The sequence below is a fragment of the Canis lupus genome, chromosome 1, assembly GCF_011100685.1.
Source record: "Canis lupus familiaris isolate Mischka breed German Shepherd chromosome 1, alternate assembly UU_Cfam_GSD_1.0, whole genome shotgun sequence".
NCBI lineage: Eukaryota > Metazoa > Chordata > Mammalia > Carnivora > Canidae > Canis > Canis lupus.
Window position 1 is genome coordinate 108,990,064 of NC_049222.1, and position 23,428 is coordinate 109,013,491.

Consider the following 23,428-nt stretch of genomic DNA (forward strand, 5'->3'; position numbering starts at 1 on the left):
GCAGAGGGAGAAGCAGGCTCCATGCACCGGGAGCCCGATGTGGGATTCGATCCCGGGTCTCCAGGATCGCGCCCTGGGCCAAAGGCAGGCGCCAAACCGCTGCGCCACCCAGGGATCCCCTGCTGACTCCTTTTTAAGAGCCAGTGCTTGGGGCTCTCTGCTCTGCCCCAGCCAGGTGGACTGAGGATGCTGGGTCCAGGTACAGCAGCAGGAGTCTCCAAAAGTCTATATGCAACTGCTCAATAAGGGAACCACTGGCACACGCCAGGTGTACTTGAATATAAAATTTTTTAAGATTTATTTGAGAGCGAGTGAGCACAGAGGGGGAGAGACAGAGGGAGAGAGTCCCAGGCAGACTCCGAGCTCAGCATGGAGCCTGACACAGGGCTCCAGCCCACAACCCAGAGACCACCACCTAAGCGAAACCAAGGGTGGGATGCTCAACTGATTGCACCCCCCAGCCACCCCTGAGTATAAGCTTAAATAAAGTAAAATAAAATATTCAGCTCCTGGGTGACACCACACTTCAAGTACTCAATGACACCATGCAGCCAGTGGCCAGTGTCGGACAGAAAAAAGTCCATCATCACAAAATTCTGCTGGACAGACCTGCTCTGGACCACTGAACACAAGCACAGAGGACAGCTGCCCTGGAGAGGGCTTTGCATGGGTTGCATTCATTAAGATTTGGGTTTGGTTTTGGGTGTGTGTTTCCACCCAAGTATAATCCAGCCTCGCCTGAACCATCAGATGTCTTGCGTAAAGGACTTCAGAATTTTGTGTCATTTAAATTGTCGATTGGCAGCACAATGTGAAGCCAAATGGAGATCTGAGAGCTGCAGGTGGTGGCACTTGACAGACCCCAACATGAGCTGAGCAGGAAGGCAGGGTTAAGATCAGGCTCAGAAGTCTTCATTGCCCACTGTCCTCTATGATGTCTCTACCTGGCTTAGAATTTGACCACCAAAGAATTATTAAGATTTCTAAGGAAAGCATCATAGGATGCCTGGGTGGCTCAGTCGGTTAAGCACCTGCCTTCAGCTCAGGTTCTGAACCCGGGGTCCTGGGATCAAGCCCCACATCAGGTTCCCTGCTCAGCGAGGAGTCTGCTTCTCCATCTCTTTCTGCTTGCTGCTTCCCCTGGCTCATGCTGTCAAAATAAATAAAATCTTAAAAAAAAAAAAAAAAAAAAAAAAAACGAAAAATGAGGGCAGCCCAGGTGGCTCAGCGGTTTAGCACTGCCTTCAGCCCAAGGCATGATCCTGGAGTCCCAGGATCGAGTCCCATATTGGGCTCCCTGTCTTGTGTCTCTGCCTGTCTCTTATGAATAAATATTTTTTTAAAAAGGCCATTATGGGGGGCCCTAATCCAGTCTGACTGGTGTCATTTTAAGAGAATGAAATTTGGACACACAGGCCACCGGGATCCACTTGCAGAGACCACAGGAGGCCGCAGCAAGGACTGCCACCTACAAGCCAAGCAGAGGCCTCGGAAGAAATCAAACCTGCCTCACCTTGGCCTCAGGCTCCCGGTTTCTGTTGTTTGAACCACAAGCTGGAATTTTATTATGGCCACTCTGACGAGCACCCAAGAATGTGGGGCCCCAGGAAGATGTATTAGAACAAATCAGGGAGTCTGGGTCTCATTTAAATTATCATCACTGATGCTCGCCGCCTTATCCCTCATCTGCATGACCCCGGAGCTGCTATAAAGTACTTCATTGTCAGCAAGGTGCCCGGCACAGGGGTGCTCAGTATCTGGTGGCCCATTTCCTGGGCTGGGGGCTGGCGGGGGTGGGGAGGGTGAGGCTGCAGGAGGAGGTTCCAGGGGTAAAAACAGACCCTTCGCCCGATAGACACGTTCTGTTAAACTCATCCAATGTTTATTGAACTGTGAACCGTTGCCAATACTGCTGGATCCTACAACTCACTCACGACTCACTCACTCAGATCCCTCTCCTGGCCACCCGAGAAGGAAGCCAGGAGCAGGACCACCCCGAAAGCCTAATGCCAGGGAGTACCAGGGGGCTGGGGGATGCGGGGAGGTGGGGAAAGGCGGGGAGGGGAAGGAGCAAGGCAGGTGGGGTGCAGAGCTACACTCCCGGAGGCGTGCATGCGCGCACACACACAAACACACACACACACAGAGGCAAAGACCAGGGGCATCAGTCTCTGCCCCTACGTGGCAGTCGCAGGGACATCAGGGAAAGACCAGGCGTCCACGAGACATTTCAGTTCTTCCCATCATGAAGCGTCTGCCACGAGGGGCTGGGCCAAGGTCACTGGGCTGTGGGGAGAAGTGGGGAGAACTCAGAGCTCAGCCTGCAGGGCAACGAGGCTGGGTGGGGATCCCATGATAAAAAGAAGACAGACAGATGATGGGCAAAATGCAGTCCTGAGGGAAACTGAGGCACAGAGACACCAGGATGCCTGAGAGGGAGAAGCTGTAACCCCATGGTGACACTTGCTCTCCGGACAAGCCGTCAACTGAAATGGGTTTCTGTGATGCCCGTGTCAGCGCACGCCAGCTGCGAGCCCCACAAGGACCTCTTCACGGTCACCAACCCCCACCCCCACCCCCGTGCAGGCCCCCAGCTCCTCTAAGCCAAGGGAATGTCCTGCTGGGTGAGGATCCTGGTTCACCACAGGCCCTGGGTGCTGAGCCTGTGCTGTTTAGGGTGAGGCCTTGGGCTGGGCGGTAGCAGCCCCTGACTTTGGAAGGACCCAAGGCCAAGGTGAACAGCGGACAGCGAGCTTCCCAGTGGTGATACCCTGTGCATGTTGTGGTGACAATTAAGTGTCCCGGCCGTGCCCCACTGCCTCCTCCCTTCACTGACTCGCACGGCTGTCCTGTGGCTGTGATAACCCATAACCACGCGTATTAACAGCTTTGCTGAATTCCGAGAGTCCTTCCGGCGAATCTCTGAACGGGACGGTGGTCTCGGGGACCCCAGAAAATGAGCTCCCAAAGCATGCAAACAAGAGCCATTTGCCCCTTCTCTCCTTTGTCTTACATAAATCCCATTTTTGCTTATGTGCGATGAAAGCATCCGTGGACGGACCTCTCTGGAAGCCAAGGCAACCAGGTGCTGATTTAAGGAACCGCCTTTGAGCTGCTGAGAGCTCCGAAGCCACAGCTGGTGTGTTTATGCAAAGGGGCGTGCTCTATTTTGGGCTTTAAGAATCGGAATCGCCGCCCCCATCCTCACAGCCACAGAGCATAACTGATTCAGCTCAAACTGCTTTAGAATTACATAATTCTCGACTTTCTCTTTTGTTAACTTGGGGAGACTCCCTTCATTTCAGACCACCACGGGGTGGGGGGAGGCAAGACACTACTTTTGTGCGTATCGCATTAATTCAATCGGCACATTCAAATTCATATTGGTGACCTTGCTCTGCTTTAGTCAAAGACTCTAAAGACCTTGGGTTTCCAGCATTTGAAAACCATTTTCTGGAGCTAAGTCTCCTGGGGACAGGAGCCTGGGTCCACAGTATACTGGGATGGAACAGTGGGGGACAGACGGGAGACTCTGGCACCCGAGTATAGAGACCAGGAGAGGCCTTCCAGGCTCTTAAGTGTCAGGAGCCAGAACCTGGTTCTGGTGTGGGCTAGCAACTGGTGCCCCTGTTCTGGAACAGGTTGGGTTTGGGCTCATCTGGAACCCACTGGCTTGGAACTCACTGCTCCTTCCTCTCCCCACCTTTCCCCAGGAGGTACTGAGCAGCAGTTCCAAATCCAGAGAAAAATATGGAAATGGCTCCTTGTTCTAGAATATCACTGGGTTGGAAACCAGTCTCAGGTTCCGTGCACATGAGGGCCTAGCTGGCAATCCCCGTGCGTCAGAGCGGGGTCCCCCCTCACCTCTGCCTTCAGGGCACATTAGCCCTGAGCCAAAGCGGTTTTGATGGCGGCCACCAGCCTCAGAAACTTGCTCTCCGTGTCCACGTAGCCATCACCTCTCTGCGGGTGGGAAGACGATGGAAGGGCTGAGCCAAGACAGAGGTCCCAACTCCCAGCCAGCCTGAGGACAAGGCAAGATGGACAGACAGACTGGACAGACAGACCTACCTTCTTGGAGTGAACCAACTTCCCCGCTACCGTCACTTCAAAGAAGCCGGTGGCCTGGGGAGTCCCCTCGCCACACTGCGGGGGGAGAGAGACATTGGAGGGGCTGAGCGGCTCGCTTGGGGACACCCACACCTCCCCAGGAAATGGAGATTAGGGAGTGAAGGGTAGGGCCAACCCAGGCCACCCTGCTGCCACCCAGGGTTGAGGAACACACAAGGAGACTCATCTTTGGTTTTCTTCCCCCGCCCCAAGACTCACGATGTCCAGGCATCCGGGGAACTCATCCTCTAACTTCTTCTTGAGCTGAAGGTACTGAGAAGGAGGTTGTAGGGGTCACAAGGACGTTAATAGGGGCTGTGCCCAGGCGCCCTCCTCCCTCATCTTCCAGGGACACCTCTGGGGGGACCACTCTGCTTACCTTGGACTTGTAGCCTCAAGCGCCACTGGTGGGAGGGAGTCCAAGAGAATAGGTCGCAGGGAGGAAGAGAAGAGGCAGGCAAGGGGGTGGGGGCCATAGTCAGGGCACAAAGGAAAAGGGAAGGGGGCCCAGGAAGACCAAAGGGGAACCGAGATGACAAAACCAAAGCAAGAACAGAGAAGAAGAAAGAGAATGTTGGGGGGGGGGGTACACAGGAGGTGGACACCCACATATAGGAAAACCGACAGGGAGCAGGGGAGCCGAGAGGGGTTGGGGTGCACAGCAAGGGGGTGACAGGAGAGACCAAAAGTTTGAGATGCAGGAGGGAAGGAAACAGAACCAGGTTAGGATGAGAACCTCAGGAACAGCATCTCCCCCCTCCCCCCCACACACACACCCCAAGGAAGATCTCGGGGATAACCTTGACTCCTGGATCCCCAAGATCCTCCCACTCCTGAGGACGGGATCCAAACCCTTCCCCAACCCCCACGGCAGGCTATTTCAGGACTGGAGTCTGCAGCACAGGCCTTGTGGGAGCCTCAAAATGTCACTCCACCCTCTGCTTTGCCGCGAGTGCGCGGGGACATTTCTCAGGCAGAGACAGATCTGAGCCTTTCAAAGTCAGCGGCTGCCCCAGGGAATCTGACTCAAGCTTCAGACCCGGCCCCACCCTCACCTATAACGAAAATGGAGCTAAAATCCTCCTCCTACATATGCTGAGCGTGCATTTCCTTTTTTTTTTTTTTTTTTTTTTAATCAAGAGTTTCCTAAGCGCCCACAAGCAGGCCTGCCTATGCAAGTCCCCACAGTGCTAGGTGCCAGCAGGGGGACAGAGCAGTCAACGCGAAAGAAAATCCCCTGTCCACCCGGGGCTTCTGCACGCCAGCGGGGAGGCTGGGTCAAGCACGCTTTAGTAGCACGACCCGCGGCCCTCCGTCTGCGGTCCCTGAGGTCAGCCCCTCCCCCTCCGCAGATGGGGAAACCTAGACCCGACACTAAGGACCGGCGCTAACGAGGGGCAACTGACTGTCTGCATTCCTTGCAAACCCAGGCTGGAACATTCTCGAACCTTCTCGAGAGAGTCGCCGTCCCGCCCTATGATTGTCCGTGGTGCTGGGGGAGGGGAAGCCCAAACGTGGGCAGAGGCTCCTCTCCCAGCACAAAGCTGCCCCCCTGCCCCCCACTCCGCAAACGAGCCCCCGGAGTCGGAGTCTCAAGAGGCAACACACGTGTCTCGGTTCCACCTTCCAGAACGCGAGCTGTCCTGGTGCCGGCCCGGGCAGGTGGGCCAACGCCCTTCCTCCTCGCGCCCCGCCACCGCCCGCAGGGGACCCCGCTCTCCGGGAGGGGTCCCCGAGGGTCCAGCCGCCAGTGCCCAGCACCGCGGGGCCGGCATGGGGCCCCCGGCCGCCGCGCTTACCAGTAGACGACTCGGACGGCGAGGGCCATGGCTGGGGCCGCAGCGCGGGCGGGAGCGGACGGCGAGCTCCGCAGCCGCGGCCGCCGCCCCAGGGGGTGACCCCGCGCTTCCACGGCGCGAACCAACGCGCGGGGGGGGGCGCAGAGGGCGGCGGCGGCGCGCGCCCACGGGGGCGGCCCCGGGACCCTGCGGCGCCACCCGGGCCCCCACGCGGGCCCCTCCCCTCCCGCCCGGGGGCTGGACGTCCCGATGGGAGCCCCCGGGGGAGCCTCTCTGCGCGCCCCCTCCCGGCCCCCCCTCCGGGCCCGAATGGTGTGGCCCCGCAGGGCGGAGAGAACGCGCGGGAGCGGAGGGCGGTGGTTTTCCGGCGGGGGCGGGGGGCGCGGACCCCTTTCCCACCCGAGAGCGTGAGAGGGCCGAGGCCTCGGCACTGAGGGTGCGCAGGGCGACCCCACCCGCCGCCCGGGAGCCCAGGGTTCCAGCAAACTGCAGGCAGCGGCTGCCTTACTCAGGCCTGGCAGCTGGAGCCCTGGGGGGGCTCCGTGCTCTCCGGCCTTCCCCAAGGCGGGGCTTCCGGACAGTGCTGGAGGGGCGCTCGGTGGCGGTGGCGGAGCGGCTGCCTCTGGCTCACGTCCTGACCCCGGGGTCCTGGGATCGAGTCCCGCATCGCGCTCCCCGCAGGGAGCCTGCTTCTCCCTCTGCCTGGGTCTCTGCCTCTCTCTGGGTCTCTCATGAATAAATAAAATCTTTAAAAAAAAAAAAGTGCTGGAAGCTGGCAGCTCGTTAAGGGATTAGGGCATGGGCTCTTCTCTGAGCCTCAGTTTCTCTGTCTAGAAGATGGGCATAGGCATTCATTTAACAAATATGGACTGCGGACCTACCTGCAGTCAGGGACAAAAAAGGTAGATGAAACCCCTGCCCTGATGGGACTGACTGAGCCTGGGGGCTGGAGGCGATAAGGGAGTTGATGTGCGCGTTAAGTTAAATTGGCAAGAGCCGAGTCCCCGGGGCTGGAGATGGCTCAGTAAAAACCAACTCTGCCCAAGATCTTCCTGCCACAGCTTCTGTCTCCGCCTCCTGGTCTCTGTCCTCACCTGCTATAACCCCGTCTCAGGGCAGATGGCAGACGAGGTTCAAGTTGGTCGTGTGACTTTCTGATCCCCGTGGTCTTGCAAGGATATAATGAGCCTGGGACATAGAGGACTCCACACAGGGCTGGGTGCAATCAATGTCCCATGAAGAGACGTCTTCCAGAGCAAAGCCCCAAATCTCCAAAACGATGTGCCCCTTGTCTGGTCCCATCCTTCCCTTGTCTCAGTGCCGTAGCCACACAGAACCACTGCAGTCCCATCTCCGTCCTCACCCACTTTCCTGCCTCTGGGCCTTGGCACGTGCTGTTTCTACCCTCTGCTGCTGCCTCACTCCTGCTCGTCCTCCAGGATTGAGCTCCAACATATTGTCACCAGCTAGACCCCAAGACCTGCTGTTTACTGCTGGTACCCCTCGACCTTTGTCCCACATTTTTTTTCTTAAGCCCTTCTTCCTCTTCTTAGCTTGTCTCTCCATTCAAGCAAATGGAAAGCAAAACCACCATTGCAACTGCCCCGACAAGGCCTCCTGGGCAGGCCCAGACCACCCAGACCAGTTTGAACTTAACCCCTGACTCGCACCTGCGCAGATGGGCCATGGGTGATCTCTAGAATGACAACTACCTTTATCTCATTGTAATACTAAAATCTCCACCCAAGGGTAAGCACAAGCCTCATTTACATAACATGCAATGTGTGCACAGGCACGTTGCCTTAAGGCGCATGCATGACCTTATGCCGGCCTCTTCATATGATGACAAGGCTTCCCTATCCAAATATTCATCCTAACCCTAAATTAAAGAAACCCATCCACCCATGCTCGGGGAGCCACTTTTGGAAGCTATTCCCCGCGATCTCCTTATTTGCTGCAAGTAAACTTTTCCTTGTGCTGACGGCTCAACCTGGTGCCGTTCCTGACTCAGCAAGGAGCAAACCCACGCTGGCTCGGTTACAATATTATAAGAAAAATGTTGTGCTTCCATAGAACACTATGGCTTTTGCATAGTACAGCTATATTTGTTTGTCATCACAAAGTGCCATAAACTGTGGCTTAAACCACAGAGATGCATTAGCTCCCAGTTCTAGAGGTCAGATGTTGGGAAATCTAGGGCGCCTGGCCAGCTCAGTTGGCGGAGCATGCAACTCTTGATCTCAGGGTCATGAGTTTGAGCCCAGTGCTGGATGTAGAGTTGACTTAAAAATAAAATCTTTAAAAAAAAAAAAAAAAAAGAAGAAGAAGTTGGGGGCACCTGGGTGGCTCAGTGGTTGAGCATCTGCCTTTGGCTCAGCTCATGATCTCAGGGTCTAGGGATCAAGTCCTGCATCAGGCTCCCTGCAGGGAGCCTGCTTCTCCCTCTGCCTGTGTCTCTGCCTCTCTCTCTCTCTCTCTGTGTGTGTTTCTCATGAATAAATAAAATCTTAAAAAAAAAAAAAGTTAAGATCCAAGTGTCAGTAAAGGTGGTTTCCTCTGAGGGCTGGGAGAAAGAATCCACTCCATGCTTTTCTCCTAGCTTCTGTGTCTTGTTGGCTATCTTGAAGCTCCTTGTAAAAGCATCACCTGGATCTCACATAGCTGCGTGTGTGTGTGTGTGTGTGTGTGTGTCCAAATTTCGTCATTTTATAAGGACGTAAGTCATGTTCAATTAGGGGCACACCCTTCTCCATTATGACCTCATCTTAACCACTTAGATCTGCAATGAGCCTATTTCCAATGAAGATCACATTCTGAGATCTCTGGGAGTTAGGACCTCAAGATATATGAATTTGGGGCAGGACATCATTCAACCCATGATAAATCATTCAGAACTCTGGGATCTCCTTTATAATCCTATAAATTGCAGAGAAATGAGAGCAATGCGCAATAATTCTCGGCAGATGCGCACATAAATTCTGTCTATAGGGGGACAACTCTCTCTCTCTCCCCTACTTTGAGCTGCAATAACAAAATACCACGGACTGGGTGGCTTATGGACAACAAACGTGTGGCGGGGGGAGGACACAAATATTCAGGCCACAGCACCTCCCCAGATGTCCTGCCTCCTTGTGAACCTTTGCTTCAGTATTCCCAATCTGTAAAAATGTCTGTTCTTTGATCCTCCTCTGAACAGGTGAAGTCTAGTCCCTAACATATGTTCACTTTTAGATCTGTATGAGTCCTGATGTTCCCTTTTCCTTCCCAAAACTATCTTGTAACAATATCGTCCTCAAGAAAGATCTCCTGAGCCCCTCAGGCTGGGTCAGGTTCCCCTCAGAGCTCCCCCATCTCAGCCGCCACCACTCTGGTTGTCCCAGGTCTGGTGACCCCACTGGCTTTCCCAGCACGCCCAGCAAGTGGCCGGGCACAGCACAGAGGCTCTGAGAGTGTTTTGTTGGCCGGGCTTTGGGTTGAGACTTTGCCAGGAGCTTCAGAGAAAAGGAACAGCACCCCCCTCTTCTGCCGTGAGAACAAAGGGGTCTCTGTTGTCCAGTAGGGGGAGGCTGGAAGAATTAGTAATGATTTTGGGGCTGGGACTCTCTTTTTCTCTCTCTCCCTCTCTCATACACACACACACACACAGACCAGTGGTAACACACAAGGACTCACCCCCACCTGGCTATACGATTGCACAGCCAGGCAAAGCACAACCCAACCAGAAACACAATAACACAACAGCCTACACCTCTAGTCGGCCACACAAGGACACCAAAGCACACCAGGACCCCGTATACAGCAGCAACAGCCCAGCCAGTGTCACAACACATCTCCAAACATCCAGGACACAAGGAGAGCCACCTCCCCCTGGCCACGTGGTGGGACACACAGCTGCACTCCAGACACGCAATAGAGAGACACAACGCAGATCCAGCCAGGGGAGCAACGCTCACCCCAAGATCCAGCTCACTGGGCCACACGATCACGGACAAAGCACCTGTTGCAGGACGTGGCCACAGATGCTGACACACACACATATGATCATTGGTGCCCATTGGAATGGCCCTTCCCACCCCCAGCAACACACAACTCCACCTGTCCCCAGAACATAAACAATGTCCCCATATGTATTATGGGAAGGCGGAGTGAGTGCTGGGAAGGAAAATAAAGCCAGGAAGTGTGGTTGGCTGGGCTGGGGCAGAGAATTTTGTAAACAGATCAAGGAAGGCAGCTATGGGATTCATAAGAGCAGCCAGCCCTTACAGAGGCAGGAGCTGTGAGGATCCCACTTTACATATGGGCAGACTGAGGGCGCTCCCCCGAGGTCACACAGGCACAGAGCATGGTTGTGTCCCCAGCTGACGGGCTGCAGAGCCTACACTCTGAGCCTCCTTCCTGTGGGCAAGATGAGAAAGGTGGGGGCAGGCTGGGCAGGGCAGGGGGTGTCATTGTCAGGGGTGAAAGAGGCCCAGACCTTTGAGGGACACCCAGGACCCCCAGCCTCAGCCTTATGTCGGCCCCAGGGAAGATGCGGCTCGCCGTCTCCGCCATTCTTGGGACCTGCATGAGCGGAGGCTAACTTTTTACTTGGGTTGTTGATCTTCTAGGTTATTAGCTTGTGGGAGTTCTTTACATAGTGTAGCTATGAGTCCTTTGCTGGAGATACGTTTTGCAAACACCTTCCCCGTCTGCGGCGTGCCTTCCTCATTTTGCAGCAGCGTCTTTTGCAGAGCAAATGATTTTAATTTTGAGAAAGCCCTATTTGTTTTGTTTTTTTTTTGATGACACGTTGTCCTTTTTTTAGTGTCATATATAAGGTGTCTATGTCAAACCCAAAGCCTCTAAGATCATTTCCTCCTGAGTTTTCTTCTGGAAGTTTTTGTAGTGTTCGCTATTTTATTTTATTTTATTTATTTATTTATTTATTTATTTTGGTGTTCGCTCTTTTAGATCTTGTGCTTTCTTGTCCTTACCCGGCTTCTTATCTTGTTCAAATCCATCTCTGCCACCAGGCCTCTGAGTGGCGTCGGGAGAGGAGAGAAACTTTACAAAGCTAACCTTCCAAGGGCCCCCGCTCTCACGAGCTTGGCCCTTGCCTTGCATCTGGGAAATTGGCTGATAAACACTTCCCTCCACTGATAAAAAACTTCCCTAAGGGGATCCCTGGGTGGCGCAGCGGTTTGGCGCCCGCCTTTGGCCCAGGGCACGATTCTGGAGACCCAGGATCGAATCCCACATCGGGCTCCCAGTGCATGGAGCCTGCTTCTCCCTCTGCCTATGTCTCTGCCTCTCTCTCTCTCTCTCTGTGACTATCATAAATAAACAAAAATTAAAAAAAAAAAAACTTCCCTAAATGATAAGGGGGTTCACTGCCTCGGCCCTTTGTACAAAATAGTATGGTTCATGCTGATACCTGCTGTCTTCAGGAAGTCTGGAATTGGGGTACAGGCTAGACAGATGGTGCCTACAGACCAGCCCTCCCCCTAGATCCTTGGGTCCTGGGTCTCAAATGGGCTCCCCGGGGCAGAAGCATTGCCCCACGTTGCCACATGTTCACTGCCGGGGAATTGTGCTCGCAGGAGGGAGCCAGCACGTGGATCCCTCCAGACCCCCCTGTGTCTTTTCCTCTTGTGGTCCACCATGTGTCCTTGCTATGTCACTATAATGAAGCAACTATAGGGGCGCCTGGGTGACTCAGTGGTTGGGCGTCTGCCTTTGGCTCAGATTATGATCCCGGGGTCCTGGGATTGAGTCCTCCATTGGGCTCCCTGCGTGGAGCCTGCTTCTTCCTCTGCCTGTGTCTCTGCCTCTCTCCCTCTGTGTCTCTCATGAATAAATAAATAAAATCTTAGAGGAGAGAAGAAAGAAAGAAGAAAGAAAAGAAAGAAAGAAAGAAAGAAAGAAAGAAAGAAAGAAAGAAAGAAGAAAGAAGAAAAAGGAAGGAGGAAGGAAGGAAGAAAAGAAAAAAGAAAAGAAAAGAAAGAAAAGAAGAAAAGAAAAGAAAAGAAAAGAAAAGAAAGAAAGAAAAAGAAAAGAAAAGAAAAGAAAAGAAAAGAAAAGACAAGACAAGACAGCTCTAGGCCAGGCATAAACCCTGGCTTTCTCCTTTTCCTTGCACGTCAGCCACTTATGGAGGATTTCGTTTCAAAACCTACCCCAGGGATCCCTGGGTGGCGCAGCGGTTTAGCGCCTGCCTTTGGCCCAGGGCACGATCCTGGAGACCCGGGATCGAATCCCACGTCGGGCTCCAGGTGCATGGAGCCTGCTTCTCCCTCTGCCAGTGTCTTTGCCTCTCTCTCTCTCTGTGACTATCATAAATAAATTAAAAAAAAAAAAAAAAAAAAAACCTACCCCAGACGCACCCACCCCTCCCCACCTCCACGTGGAGCCCAGGGGTTCTCCTGCCCCATCCTCATCCCAGTCCCCTGCAGCCTGTCCCCCTCAAGGCCACCAGGGGGCACCAGGCCCACGTCTGGCAGCTCCCACCCCTCTTCTGCTCAGAATGTCAGTGGCTCCAGCATTTCCCCATCTCAGCAGATCTCACCCGGGATCTCTGGAGCCACATGTTCCGAACCCCTCCCCCATCTCTCACCTCTTCCTCACAGAGATTTTGGCTTGTTCTTTTTTGTTTTGTTTTGTTTTTAAACTGAGGGATAACTCACATACCAAAATGCATCATTTTAGAGTGTACAGTTCAGTGGCTTTTAGCACCTTCACAGAACTTCTTTCTAGTTTTTATTTATTTTTTATTTTTTTAAGATTTTATTTATTCATGAGAGACACAGAGAGAAAGAGAGAGAGAGAGAGAGAGAGAGAGGCAGAGACACAGGCAGAGGGAGAAGCAGGCTCCTCGCAGAGAGCCCAATGTGGGACTCGATCCCAAGACTCCAGGATCAGCCCCTGGGCCGAAGGCAGGCACCAAACTGCTGAGCCACCCAGGGATCCCCTCTTCCTAGTTTTTAAAATGATCCTTAAATCTAGGGGCGTCTGGGTGGCTCAGTCAGTTGAGCATCTAACTCGGTTTCGGCTCAGGTCATGATCTCAGGGCCGTGAGATCGAGCCCCCGTCAGGCTCTGCGCTCATTCCAGAGTCTGCTTGGATTCTCTCTCTCCCTCTCTCTCTCTGCCCCTCCCCTGCTTGTGCTCGCTCTCTCTCTCATAAATGAATAAATCTTTTTAAAAATGAAAAAACAGGGATCCCTGGGTGGCGCAGCAGTTTGGCGCCTGCCTTTGGCCCAGGGCACGATCCTGGAGACCCGGGATCGAATCCCACATCAGGCTCCCGGTGCATGGAGCTTGCTTCTCCCTCTGCCTGTGTCTCTGCCTCTCTCTCTCTCTCTCTCTATCATAAATAAATTAAAAAAAAATTTAAAAAAAAATAAAAATAATAAAAATAAAAATGAAAAAAATAAAATAAAATGACCCCAAGTCATTGTTCCTTATAGGAAATGATGGTGATGAGGGATGGGAGGTGTGTGTGTGTCTGTTTTAATTGTGGTAAAATACACAAAATCTAAAATTTACCATGAGAGGCGTTTTGTATGGTCACAATGTTGTGCAAGCAGCACCTCTAGTTCCAAGACATTCACATCAGCCCAAAGGGAAGCCTGGACCCACTAAGTGATCATGTCTTGCCCCCCACCAGCCCCTGGCCACCACCAGTGTGCTTCTGTCTCTATGGATCTGCGTGTTTTGCACATTTGGAGTAAACAGATCCTATAGTATGTGACCTTTCGTGTCTGACTTAGTGTAATGTTTCCGAGGTTCATCTCTGAGAGATTTTGCATGTACTGTTCCCTCCACCTGAACACTTTTCCTCCTGATAGCCACAGAGCTTGCTCCCCACCTCCTTCACATCTTTGCTCAAATGTCACTTCTTCCCTGACACTATTTAAAATTGTAAGCCATGGGATGCCTGGGTGGCTCAGCGGTTGTGTCTGCCTTTGGCTCAGGGTGTGACCCTGGGATTCAGGATCGAGTCCTGCATCAGGATCTCCCCACGAGGAGCCGGCTTCTCCCTCCGTCTGTGCCTCTCCCTCTCTCTATGTGTCTCTCATGAATAAATAAATAAATCTTTTAAAAAAATTGTAAGCCCTCACCAGCCTTCTGTATTCCCTCTTCCCCCTGGCACTTATACCCTGAGCGGTCTGCATATCTTATGGGGTTTTTTTTTTAGATTTATTTATTTATTTGAGAGGGGGAGGGGAGGGGCAGAGGGGGAGGGAGAGAGAGAATCTCAGGCAGATTCCATGCTGAGTGCAGAGCCCAATGACTCAGGACTTGACCTCATGACCCTGAGATCATGACTCGAGCTGAAGTCAAGAGTCCCATGTTTAACCAACTGAGCAACCCAGGTGCCCCATCTTACGATTTTTTGAGCCATCAGCTGCCTCCCCTGCTAGAATGTGTGCTCCATGGTTTTCTGCTGTGTCCTTCCTCCCTGGTCTGTGCCCACCATGTAAAGCGGTGAATGGTGTACAGCGGGCACTCAGTAAATACTTGCCAGATAAATGCATCTTTAAGAAAGCCTTTTTATGGGGTCCCTGGGTGGCTCAGCGGTTTAGCCCCTGCCTTTGGCCCAGGGCGTGATCCTGGAGTCCCAGGATTGAGTCCCGCATCAGGCTCCTTGCATGGGGCCTGCTTCTCCCTCTGCCTGTGTCTCTTCCTCTCTCTCTCTTTCTCTCTCTCTCTCATGAATAAATAAAATCTTTTTTTTTTTTAAAAAAAAAGTCTTTTTAGGGGCGCCTGGATGGCGCATTCGGTTAAGCATCCAGCTCTTGGTTCCAGCTCAGGTCAGGATCTCAGAATCCTGGGATCAAGCCCCCCATCGGGCTTTGTGTTCAGCATGGAGTCGGCTTGAGATTCTCTCCCTCTGTCCCTCCGAGCATTCGTGCTCTCTCGCTCTCTCAAATAAATAAATCTTTTTTTCAAAAAGCCTTTTTAGTAAGCTTATTGTTGGGTTGCTACTGTCAACAGCTACAATTGTGAACATCGCCAATTTTCCCAAAACTCATCATTTATATCATTTATGTCACAGACATTCAAAACAATCTCATTGTATAAAAACTACAAGCAAGACAGGAAAGCGAACTAAGGCATTTGTTAGCACCAGGAGGGTCCTTATCTTCCTCTCTCTGCGATAATTCTTATCTCTTTCAAGGCAAGTACCAGGCACTCAGAATTCAGGCAAATTGTGGGGTGTGTGTGTGTGCATGGGGTGGGGGTGAGGGTTGTTCACTTCCTTGCAGACTTTGGCTGATAAGAAGCAGATCTCATCCTTAAAGGGGAAAGGCATATTTCAGAGTTTAAAGGTTTTGAAGTAGGGTTTAGGGGCACCTGGGTGGCTCAGTAGGTTAAGCATTTGCCTTCGGCTCAGGTTATGATCTCAGGGTCCCGGGATGGAGACCCGCTTTGGGCTCCCTATTCCAAAGGGGATTCTGTTTCTCTCCCTCTCCCCCAGCCCTTCCCACTTGTGCTCTCTGCTCTCTCTCAAATAAATAAATAAAATCTTAAAAATAAATATAAATAAATAAAATAGGGCTTATAGGCTATTTTTCCACTGGGGACGGGTTTGTCCAGAGCCTCTTGGAGGTCCTGTCAGGCCTCTGCCTGCGGGGCCACCAACATAACATGGGTGCAGGCTCTAGGAGCCAGGAATCTGGTGTGACCTATTCTGGTGAGTATGGTACTCGAAGGAGTTAGGGCAAGTATTTAGGTATGGGCCGCACCAAGGACTATGTGTGTATCTGTCCCTGGGGGGCCTACGAGCAGCCAGTAGTGCCAGTGACGTTGAGATTTACTCAAACGTCACCTCCTTAGTGAGGCCTTCCCTGATAATCCTTTTTTAACATAGTGAAATGCATCTTTTCTAAATTTACTTTTTTTCACACAGTAAAGTATGCAAATCTTTTTTTTTTCACTTTTTTTTTTTTTAATAAAGTAAACTCTATACCCAACATGGGGCTTGAACTCACAACCCCAAGATCAAGAGTCAGACTCTACCAACTAAGCCAGCCGGGCACCCCAAGTGTGCAAATCTAAGTGTATATAGCTTGGTGAATTTTTCTTTCTTTTTATATATATTTTTAAAGATTTTTATTTATTTGAGAGAGAGAAAGGAAGGGAGAGAAAGAAACAGATTCCCCACTGAGCAGAGAGCCTGTCTCGGGGCTCGATCCCAGGACTCTGGGATCATGACCTGAGCCAAAGTCAGACACTTAACCAAGTGACCCGCCCAGGTGCCCCTTGCTGAATTTTTCATACCCGTAACACTATTGAATAAGCTCCCGGATCAAGATAAAGATCATTTCTATTTTCCAAGAAGTTCCATTATGTGTGTTCCCTGTAAGCTGCTCCACAAGCGTCACCACCACCCTGATCCATGTCACCGCACATCGGTCTGGCCTGTTCCGGAGCTTCACGTAAATGGAATCGGGGACACCTGGGTGGTTCCGTGGTTGAGCTTCTGCCTTTGGCTCAGATCGTGGTCCCAGGGTCCTGGGATCAAGTATCACATCAGGATCCCTGCAGGGAGCCTGCTTCTCCCTCTGCCTGTGTCTCTGCCTCTCTCTGTGTCTCTCATGAATAAATAAATAAAATCTTTTTAAAAAGGTAACTGGAATCAGACAGTATGCACTCCTTATATCTGGACGCATGGATAAGTGCATGCACGGATGACGCGCCAATGGTTGCATAAGTGGATGGGGTGGTTGGATTAATGGGTGGATAGATAGACCCATCATGGATGAAGGGAGAGACCTGACACCCCCACGCCCACTCCTAGGGGCTCTGGGTCAGGTCTCAGCCTGGCAATGGGGGAAGGCACAGGACGGGGGAAGCGGGTGGATAGTCAGGCGTGAGGCTTGACACTGCTTGCCCACAGCAAAGTGACAAGGACCCGCAGAGCAACTGTCTTGGAGCCTTCTGGCCTTACCTAACCCAGCGTGGCCTACACACACCTCTCAGGGGCAGGGAGCCCAGTCCGTCCTCTCCTCCCGCTGGCGTTCACCCTTTAACCCCTCCTGCCGCCCCCTCCAGGTCTGGGACCCCTGCTCATCTCCACCCCCCTTTCCACCAGGGCAAGGGTCCAGGCCCAGGTGGGGGCTTGTAGCCAGTGCCGACGTATGAACTGAGTCTCACCCACTGACCTGGACCTTCCAGCCCCAGCCGTACCTGCTGACCTGCAGAAGCCCCTCCCGGTGGACCTACAGAGACTTCTCGAATATGCTCACGTCCATTCAGAAGGCAGCAGCTTCCTCCTCCCCGGGTGCAGCTTTTACCCTGCTTGCTGCAGTGTGGCCCCTGGCGGGGTTCCTGAGTGGGGGTGACGGGGGTGTTAGGGGTGCACGGGAACCTCCTCCGACGGCTGGTCCCGGGCGCGGGCTCTGCGCGCCCCCTGGCGGCCGCTCTCTCCCTCCGGCCGCAGCTCCACTCGCTTCCCCTTGAACTTGGGGGGCGCTGGTCCCGTCCCAGTCGCTCAGAGACAGGAGGATGTCACCGTTCACGCAGGAGCACGGTGTCGCCACGAGACCAGGGGTGTCCCCTGACCCCCACCCTGCCCTGGATCGCCGGGGCAGTTCTCAGCAATCCGCCCGGGATGCCTGGCCAGCCCTCCTCCCTCCTGGGGGTACTTCCAGCCTTGCGGGGGGTGGGGGAGGGGATCCGAAGCCCTGGCGGCTTGGGCTGAGTCCCCTCTGCTCGCACCCCCCTTCCTCTGCTCTTTCCCTTCTCCCCTCCTTTCGTCTACACTCAGCTCCTAGAACCCACGGCCACTGCCTCTAATGCCACCCGCAGCCACAAGCTGACCGCCCCCCCGCGCTCCAACCCGGGTCCAGCCCTTTCGGCCCCTGCGCTGTTTACAAGCCTGATGGGAAGCTCAGGCTTCACGGGGCCAAAGTCGGATTTTCTCTGCCCGCCCCCCCACCCCAAGCCCAGTCTCCATCCAGGTGTCCCCCCCGACTCCTCCACTGGTCTTTTATCTCCCCTCTCCTGTAGTCTCTGTCTCCCTCTCCATCCCCCCACCAGCCAGGGAGGTGTTAGGGCTTTACTTTCTGGAATCCGTCTTCCTCAAACCATCCGCCTCCCATCTCAGCACAGGGCACCTCCATCCACCCAAAAGGTCTCCCCCTGGCCTCACCCCAACACGCAGCCTCTTACACAGTCGCATTCCACCTTCAAAAGCTATCAAGCTTCTGGCGACTTCCACCTCCATCGATTCCACACTGGCCCAGCAGCAGCAATATCTCCTGCCTGGACTACTGCAGTTGCTTAGTCATTGGGTTCCCCACTTCATCTCTGGCCCCCTACAATCTGTTCCTCACCCATGGTCAGAGGGACTCTTTCCTCACGTGGCCCCGATGGCCCTGCACTATCTGGGCCCAGGGTGCATCATGGGCTCCACCTTCCATACTCCCTCCTCAATCCACTTGGTTCCAGGCAGCCAGGTCTCCCTTGCCCTTCCTGAAGTTCCCAACCCCAGGGCCTTTGCACTAGCTGTTCTGGCCACTTGGTACGTTTTCCTTGTGATATCCACATGGCTGCCCCCCATCCTGTTTTATTTCAGTCTCTGCTCAAATGTCAGCTACCAGGAGAGGACTCAGTATTTTGGCGTAGTACCTAGGTGGCTGAATGGGGCTGGGGACAAATGGAATGGTTGTTTCAAAGGGACAGTGGACAGGACTTGGGTTGGAATCTCAAATCTGGGCAAGTCATTTCCTTTTTCTATGCTTCAGATTCCTCAGCAGTAAAAAAAAAAAAAGGGTGTGTGTGTGGGGGGGTCACAATATCCAGACACAAGGACTTGGGACAGAAATAGCTTTGTATAGGGGCACCTGGGTGGCTCAGTGGTTGAGCTCAGGTCATGATCCCAGGTTTCTGGGATCGAGTCCCACATCAGGTTCCCTGCAGGGAGCCTGCTTCTCCCTCTGCCTATGTCTCTGCCTCTCTCTGTGTGTCTCTCATGAATAAATAAATTAAAAAAAGAAAGAGCTTTGTACAGATGAAACAAGTATTAATTTTTTAAAATGGCATTATTGCCATTAAAGGAAAGAGAGGAATCCATGATGATGCCAGGTTCTGGCCTGGGGGACTCCTGTGAGTCTCCTTCCAAGTTTGGATCACAGGACTTTCCATCATTAGTCAGCATCCCCTGCACAGCACCCCCCAGCCCAGCCCCCAGGAACATATTAGAAAAGGAAGAGGGCACCGACGGGTAGAGGCAGCCTTAGCTGTCTGTCTGTCCGTCTGTGTTCCTGCCTCATTCACGGAAGCCTGGGCTCTCCAAGGGAATGGAGAAAATCCTGGCTGGACCCACTCTCAGCAAGTCTGTGTGGCCTCAGGTAACCGGCTTGAGCTCTCTGGGCCACCATCTCCTTTGCTGGCAGATGAACACAACAAAAATGTCAACTTCTCAGCGTTTACTCTCACACAGACCTTAGGAAGCTCTTGGTATTTTAAAAACGATTTCCCAAGTCCGGGAGCAGTGCATGACCGTGGGGCAGGGGTCAGAGCCCGGATAGAAGCCACGCCAGGTTTGAAACAGGAAGGGGTTTTGTAGGGGGATGGGGGGGGGGTTGCTGACAACACCCGGGGAGGCGGAGCGGCGGCCTTGGGAAGTGACCCCAGGACCGCAGCTTGGAACCCCCGAGGTCGCTGCCAGGACCGCGGGGTGCAAGAACGCCCAGCCCTGGCCCTGACCTGGGGTCCCTTGTGCCACCCAGGGCTCTGGAGGGAGCCCACCTGCTGGAACCCGCCCAGTGTAAGGAACACGCAAGGAGATGGAGGCGGTGGAGACACACGACGGGAGGAGGACGACAGGAATCCGCTGGATTCACCTTCGGGGGCACAGGGGGCACAGCTCCGCACACCTTCCTCTGCGCATGCGCTTCCAGACATTTACAAACTGGTCAAGGTCCTGCGGTGCCCTTGGCCGTGTAACAGCTCCCTGGGAGCGGCCTGAGGGTTTCCCAGGATCACTGAGCGCTCCGCCGAAGACTGACTCTACAAACGGCGGTGAACCGCCCCAAGTGTAGACATCCCGCCCGTGAAAACCTGGGGCCTCCTGTTGGCTATGTGGACTGGTTGTTTTTAATTTTCCAAATAGCGCGACAGTGGACGACTTCGATGCACCGAGGAATCTCTGTCCACTTTTTAAAGATTTTATTATTCATTCATGAGACTGAGAGAGAGGCAGAGACACAGGGGGAGAAGCAGGCTCCCCGCGGGGACCCCGATGCGGAACTCGATCCCAGGACGCCGGGATCACACCCGGACCTGAAGGCACTCAACCACTGAGCCACCCAGGCACCCTGAATTCCCATTTTTGAAAAGGTTTTCCCTGTTCTAGAAGGTTCAGAGAAGCTGGAAATAGTAAGAATCCCTTGAAATCCCCCACACGCACCCAAGACTCGGGGCACCGCTGGTTGATGAGCACTTGGACGGCGGCGGATCCTGTTTGCTTCTTTCCACAAAGCATCTGAGCATAAACACATCCCGGTTATTACCGCGCGTCTGTCCCCTCGGTGAGTGGCCGGGCCTGCTCGGGGCCATGACCGGTTTCCTTCCATTCTGCACGGCGCTCTGGGGGACCGGCCTCTGCATTATGCCTCTCCCCAAACTTCCGGCCCTTTCCTCAGGGCGCGTTCCCAAGAGGGCAATTAGTGGGTCAAAAGGTAAGAGTGTTTGTGAGGAGTCCTTGGCACAGACTGCAAGTTTCCACTTTTTAAAAACTTTTTTTTGTTGTTTTCTTCCTAACATTGTTATAATAGCAAACACTCACGCAGTGCTTACTCCATGCTAGGAACTTTCACCGGCAGATTCACTCAATCCTTGTCCTGAGGCACAACGAGGTATTGCCATATCCATTTTGCAGATGGGGACTCTGAGGCACAGAGAGGCTGAGTAACCCTCACAAGGTCACACAGCTAGTATGTTGAGTCTTGGCTTTGAAACCAGGATGGCTGGCTCCCACATCCAAGCTCTCAACGAGTCTACACAGCAGTGAAATGATGTGTCCTCCCCAACAGCCAGGTGCCCAGGTGTGGCATCCTGACCAACAGATGGTGGCTCTCCCATTGTGTGTGTAGTAGAGCCAGAGGCAGATCCAGATTTTGCAATCTGGGGGACTCGCTTCAGGGAAAATAATGTTGCAGATTCAAAAGGAAGTGCAGGGCCATAGAACCAGCGTAAGTGGCCTTGACACCGGACCTCTGTCCCCCTTCCCTCAAAATCATGCATTTTCAAACAGGAAAGCTGAGAGTTTTCTATGTGCCCTGCCGCCTAGATTCTCACCCTCACATGTCACTGCAGTGGTTTTAGGAGACCCGGGCCTCTGTCCACTTAACCCGCCCTATTGTTCTATGCATCTCACAGGAAGTTAGACACCAGCCCAGCCCCTCCACTTGCAAATCCGAGTTCAGCACTTTTTTCCTCTTTTGATGCAAAATTCAGATGTGAAAGGTAATTTACAGTGCAGAGAACCGCCCAGATGTGCCTTTGCCACAGACCCATGTTCAGCACGTATGGGAACATTTCCCCAGGCGATGAACCCCCGCGAGCCTCCGGAGGGGCACCTGCTTCAATAGCTGTAACCAGCCACCCCAGGTGCCCACGTATTTGATCCATGTGCTGATGGCCAGCTCCCGGCATTAAGAGTGTCCTCCCCTCTGGCAGGTTCCTTCAGACTTACTCCCCCCAGAATGGATTTCTGGGTCAGATGCTGAGGCTTAAGGCTCTTTTTGCAGAGTGGCTCTCGTTTTCACCTCAACTGACCCTCCCCTGGGCCCTCCTCACACATCCACACAAAGAGCTATTTTCTCCTCTCTACAGCATTCCTTTTTTACTTTTATGGTGGAGGGTAGGGCGGCAACAGCAGAACAGTTCCTTAAAGCCCCTTAAAGTCCCAATGTTTTCCAGGATGTGGGAGGAAGTGGGGAGGGGGGTCCTGACATTAATCTCTCCTTTCATCCACTTTTTTTTATAAACTGCTTGCTCTATTTTTATAAACACCATGTCCGGAGAAACCTTTCCAAAGGGTACAATAAAAAAGACTAACAGAACACTACGAACACTGCCTTCTTCTAACAAATAATACCTTACACCCAGTAAAAAGGTCACAGTCTAGGAGAAATGTTTGTTAACGTGCAGGACAGACTTCAAGATCCGTAACAAATAAAGAGCTGCTATAAGTATATAAGAAAATAACAGTCTAGGAGGAAAATGGTCAGAAGGTTTGAACCAGCAAAGAAGTGCCAGTGATTATCTGAACACATATACTCAACCTCATTAGTAATCAGTGGAGTAAAATGAAAACTGTAAGATCATACAATAGGAAAGCAATGAGCAAACAAGTGGGATCCTATGTTGCTGGAAGGTAAAAATCATCACATCCTCCTGGAGGACGATTTGGCTATCACATGACCTTTTATGTATATTTTCTCTTATAGTCCAGAGACTCACTTCCAGGTTCTTGTCCTACAGACACATGTGAAACAGCCCATGAACAATATTCTTTCCAGCTTCAAGAGATGGAGCAATAGGAGTCTGGTCAAGTGACGTTACAGCACAAACACTGAAATTCTACGCAGCTGTAAAAAAAAATACGATACAGTGCCCTGTACATAGAAAGCTCTCTAAGACGCACTCAAACTGTAGAACTACATATAGTACAATTGCATCCAAGACACAGAAAAATTAAAGCAACTCTATTTTCCTTTCACACAACCTGTGCATGATTGAATAGAATCACATATGGAACACACTGGAATCGTTCACGCTGAACATCAGTGACAGCTACTTTGCAGAGAAGAGAGTGGGTTTGAATGGAAACAAAGGTTCAGGGCAAGACTTCTGGTGTTTAGGTATCTTTATGTGCCGTATCAACAATGTACGGTGAGAATATAGTCCTTTATTAGAAAAAAAGGTCAGGGATCCCTGGGTGGCGCAGCGGTTTGGCGCCTGCCTTTGGCCCAGGGCGCGATCCTGGAGACCCGGGATCGAATCCCACATCGGGCTCCCGGTGCATGGAGCCTGCTTCTCCCTCTGCCTGTGTCTCTGCCTCTCTCTCTCTCTGTGACTATCATGAATAAATAAATAAAATCTTTAAAAAAAAAAAAAAAAAAAAGGTCAAAAAAGTCCTCTTTCAATAGTTATGGGGAGAAGAGAGTAGTTCCTTCTGATGTGCTTCAGGTCCCTAACCTTTAGAATAGAGAGGACTGCCCTCCCTATAATTGGGTTGTTGGACGTGAATCCACCTGCTTCAAAGCACAGCAGGCGCTCACCAAAGTCAGCACTACCAATGTGACAGGCCTGTACTCAAGACCTGCACCTCAGCCACCCCGGCAGAGAGCTGGGGGCTGTTTCCTGTCAGACCCCCAGTTGTGAGCTCCACGCTCCACTCCCTCACCAGCCTGCAAGCCTTGTCACTTCACCTGCCTTCCCTAAGGAGCTCGATGTACTAGGGAGAGATACCCAGGGAGGGAAGCCGCCCCCAGGAGGGAGACAAGTCACACACGACGCCCAACA

The 23,428-nt window shown here is 52.7% G+C and overlaps 1 protein-coding gene across 1 annotated transcript; it reads right to left on the bottom strand.

Annotated features, from left to right (window-relative positions):
• Nucleotides 1-1,856: 1,856 nt before the first annotated feature.
• SELENOW (selenoprotein W) lies at nt 1,857-5,970 on the bottom strand. The gene is made up of 6 exons (NM_001115012.1): nt 5,910-5,970; nt 4,490-4,514; nt 4,330-4,383; nt 4,072-4,146; nt 3,865-3,963; nt 1,857-2,286 (listed from the first exon to the last, which is right to left on the bottom strand). The coding sequence occupies exons 1-5, from the start codon at nt 5,936-5,938 to the stop codon at nt 3,883-3,885; spliced, it is 264 nt and encodes an 87-aa protein (NP_001108484.1). The 5' UTR covers nt 5,939-5,970; the 3' UTR covers nt 1,857-2,286; nt 3,865-3,882.
• Nucleotides 5,971-23,428: the final 17,458 nt, after the last annotated feature.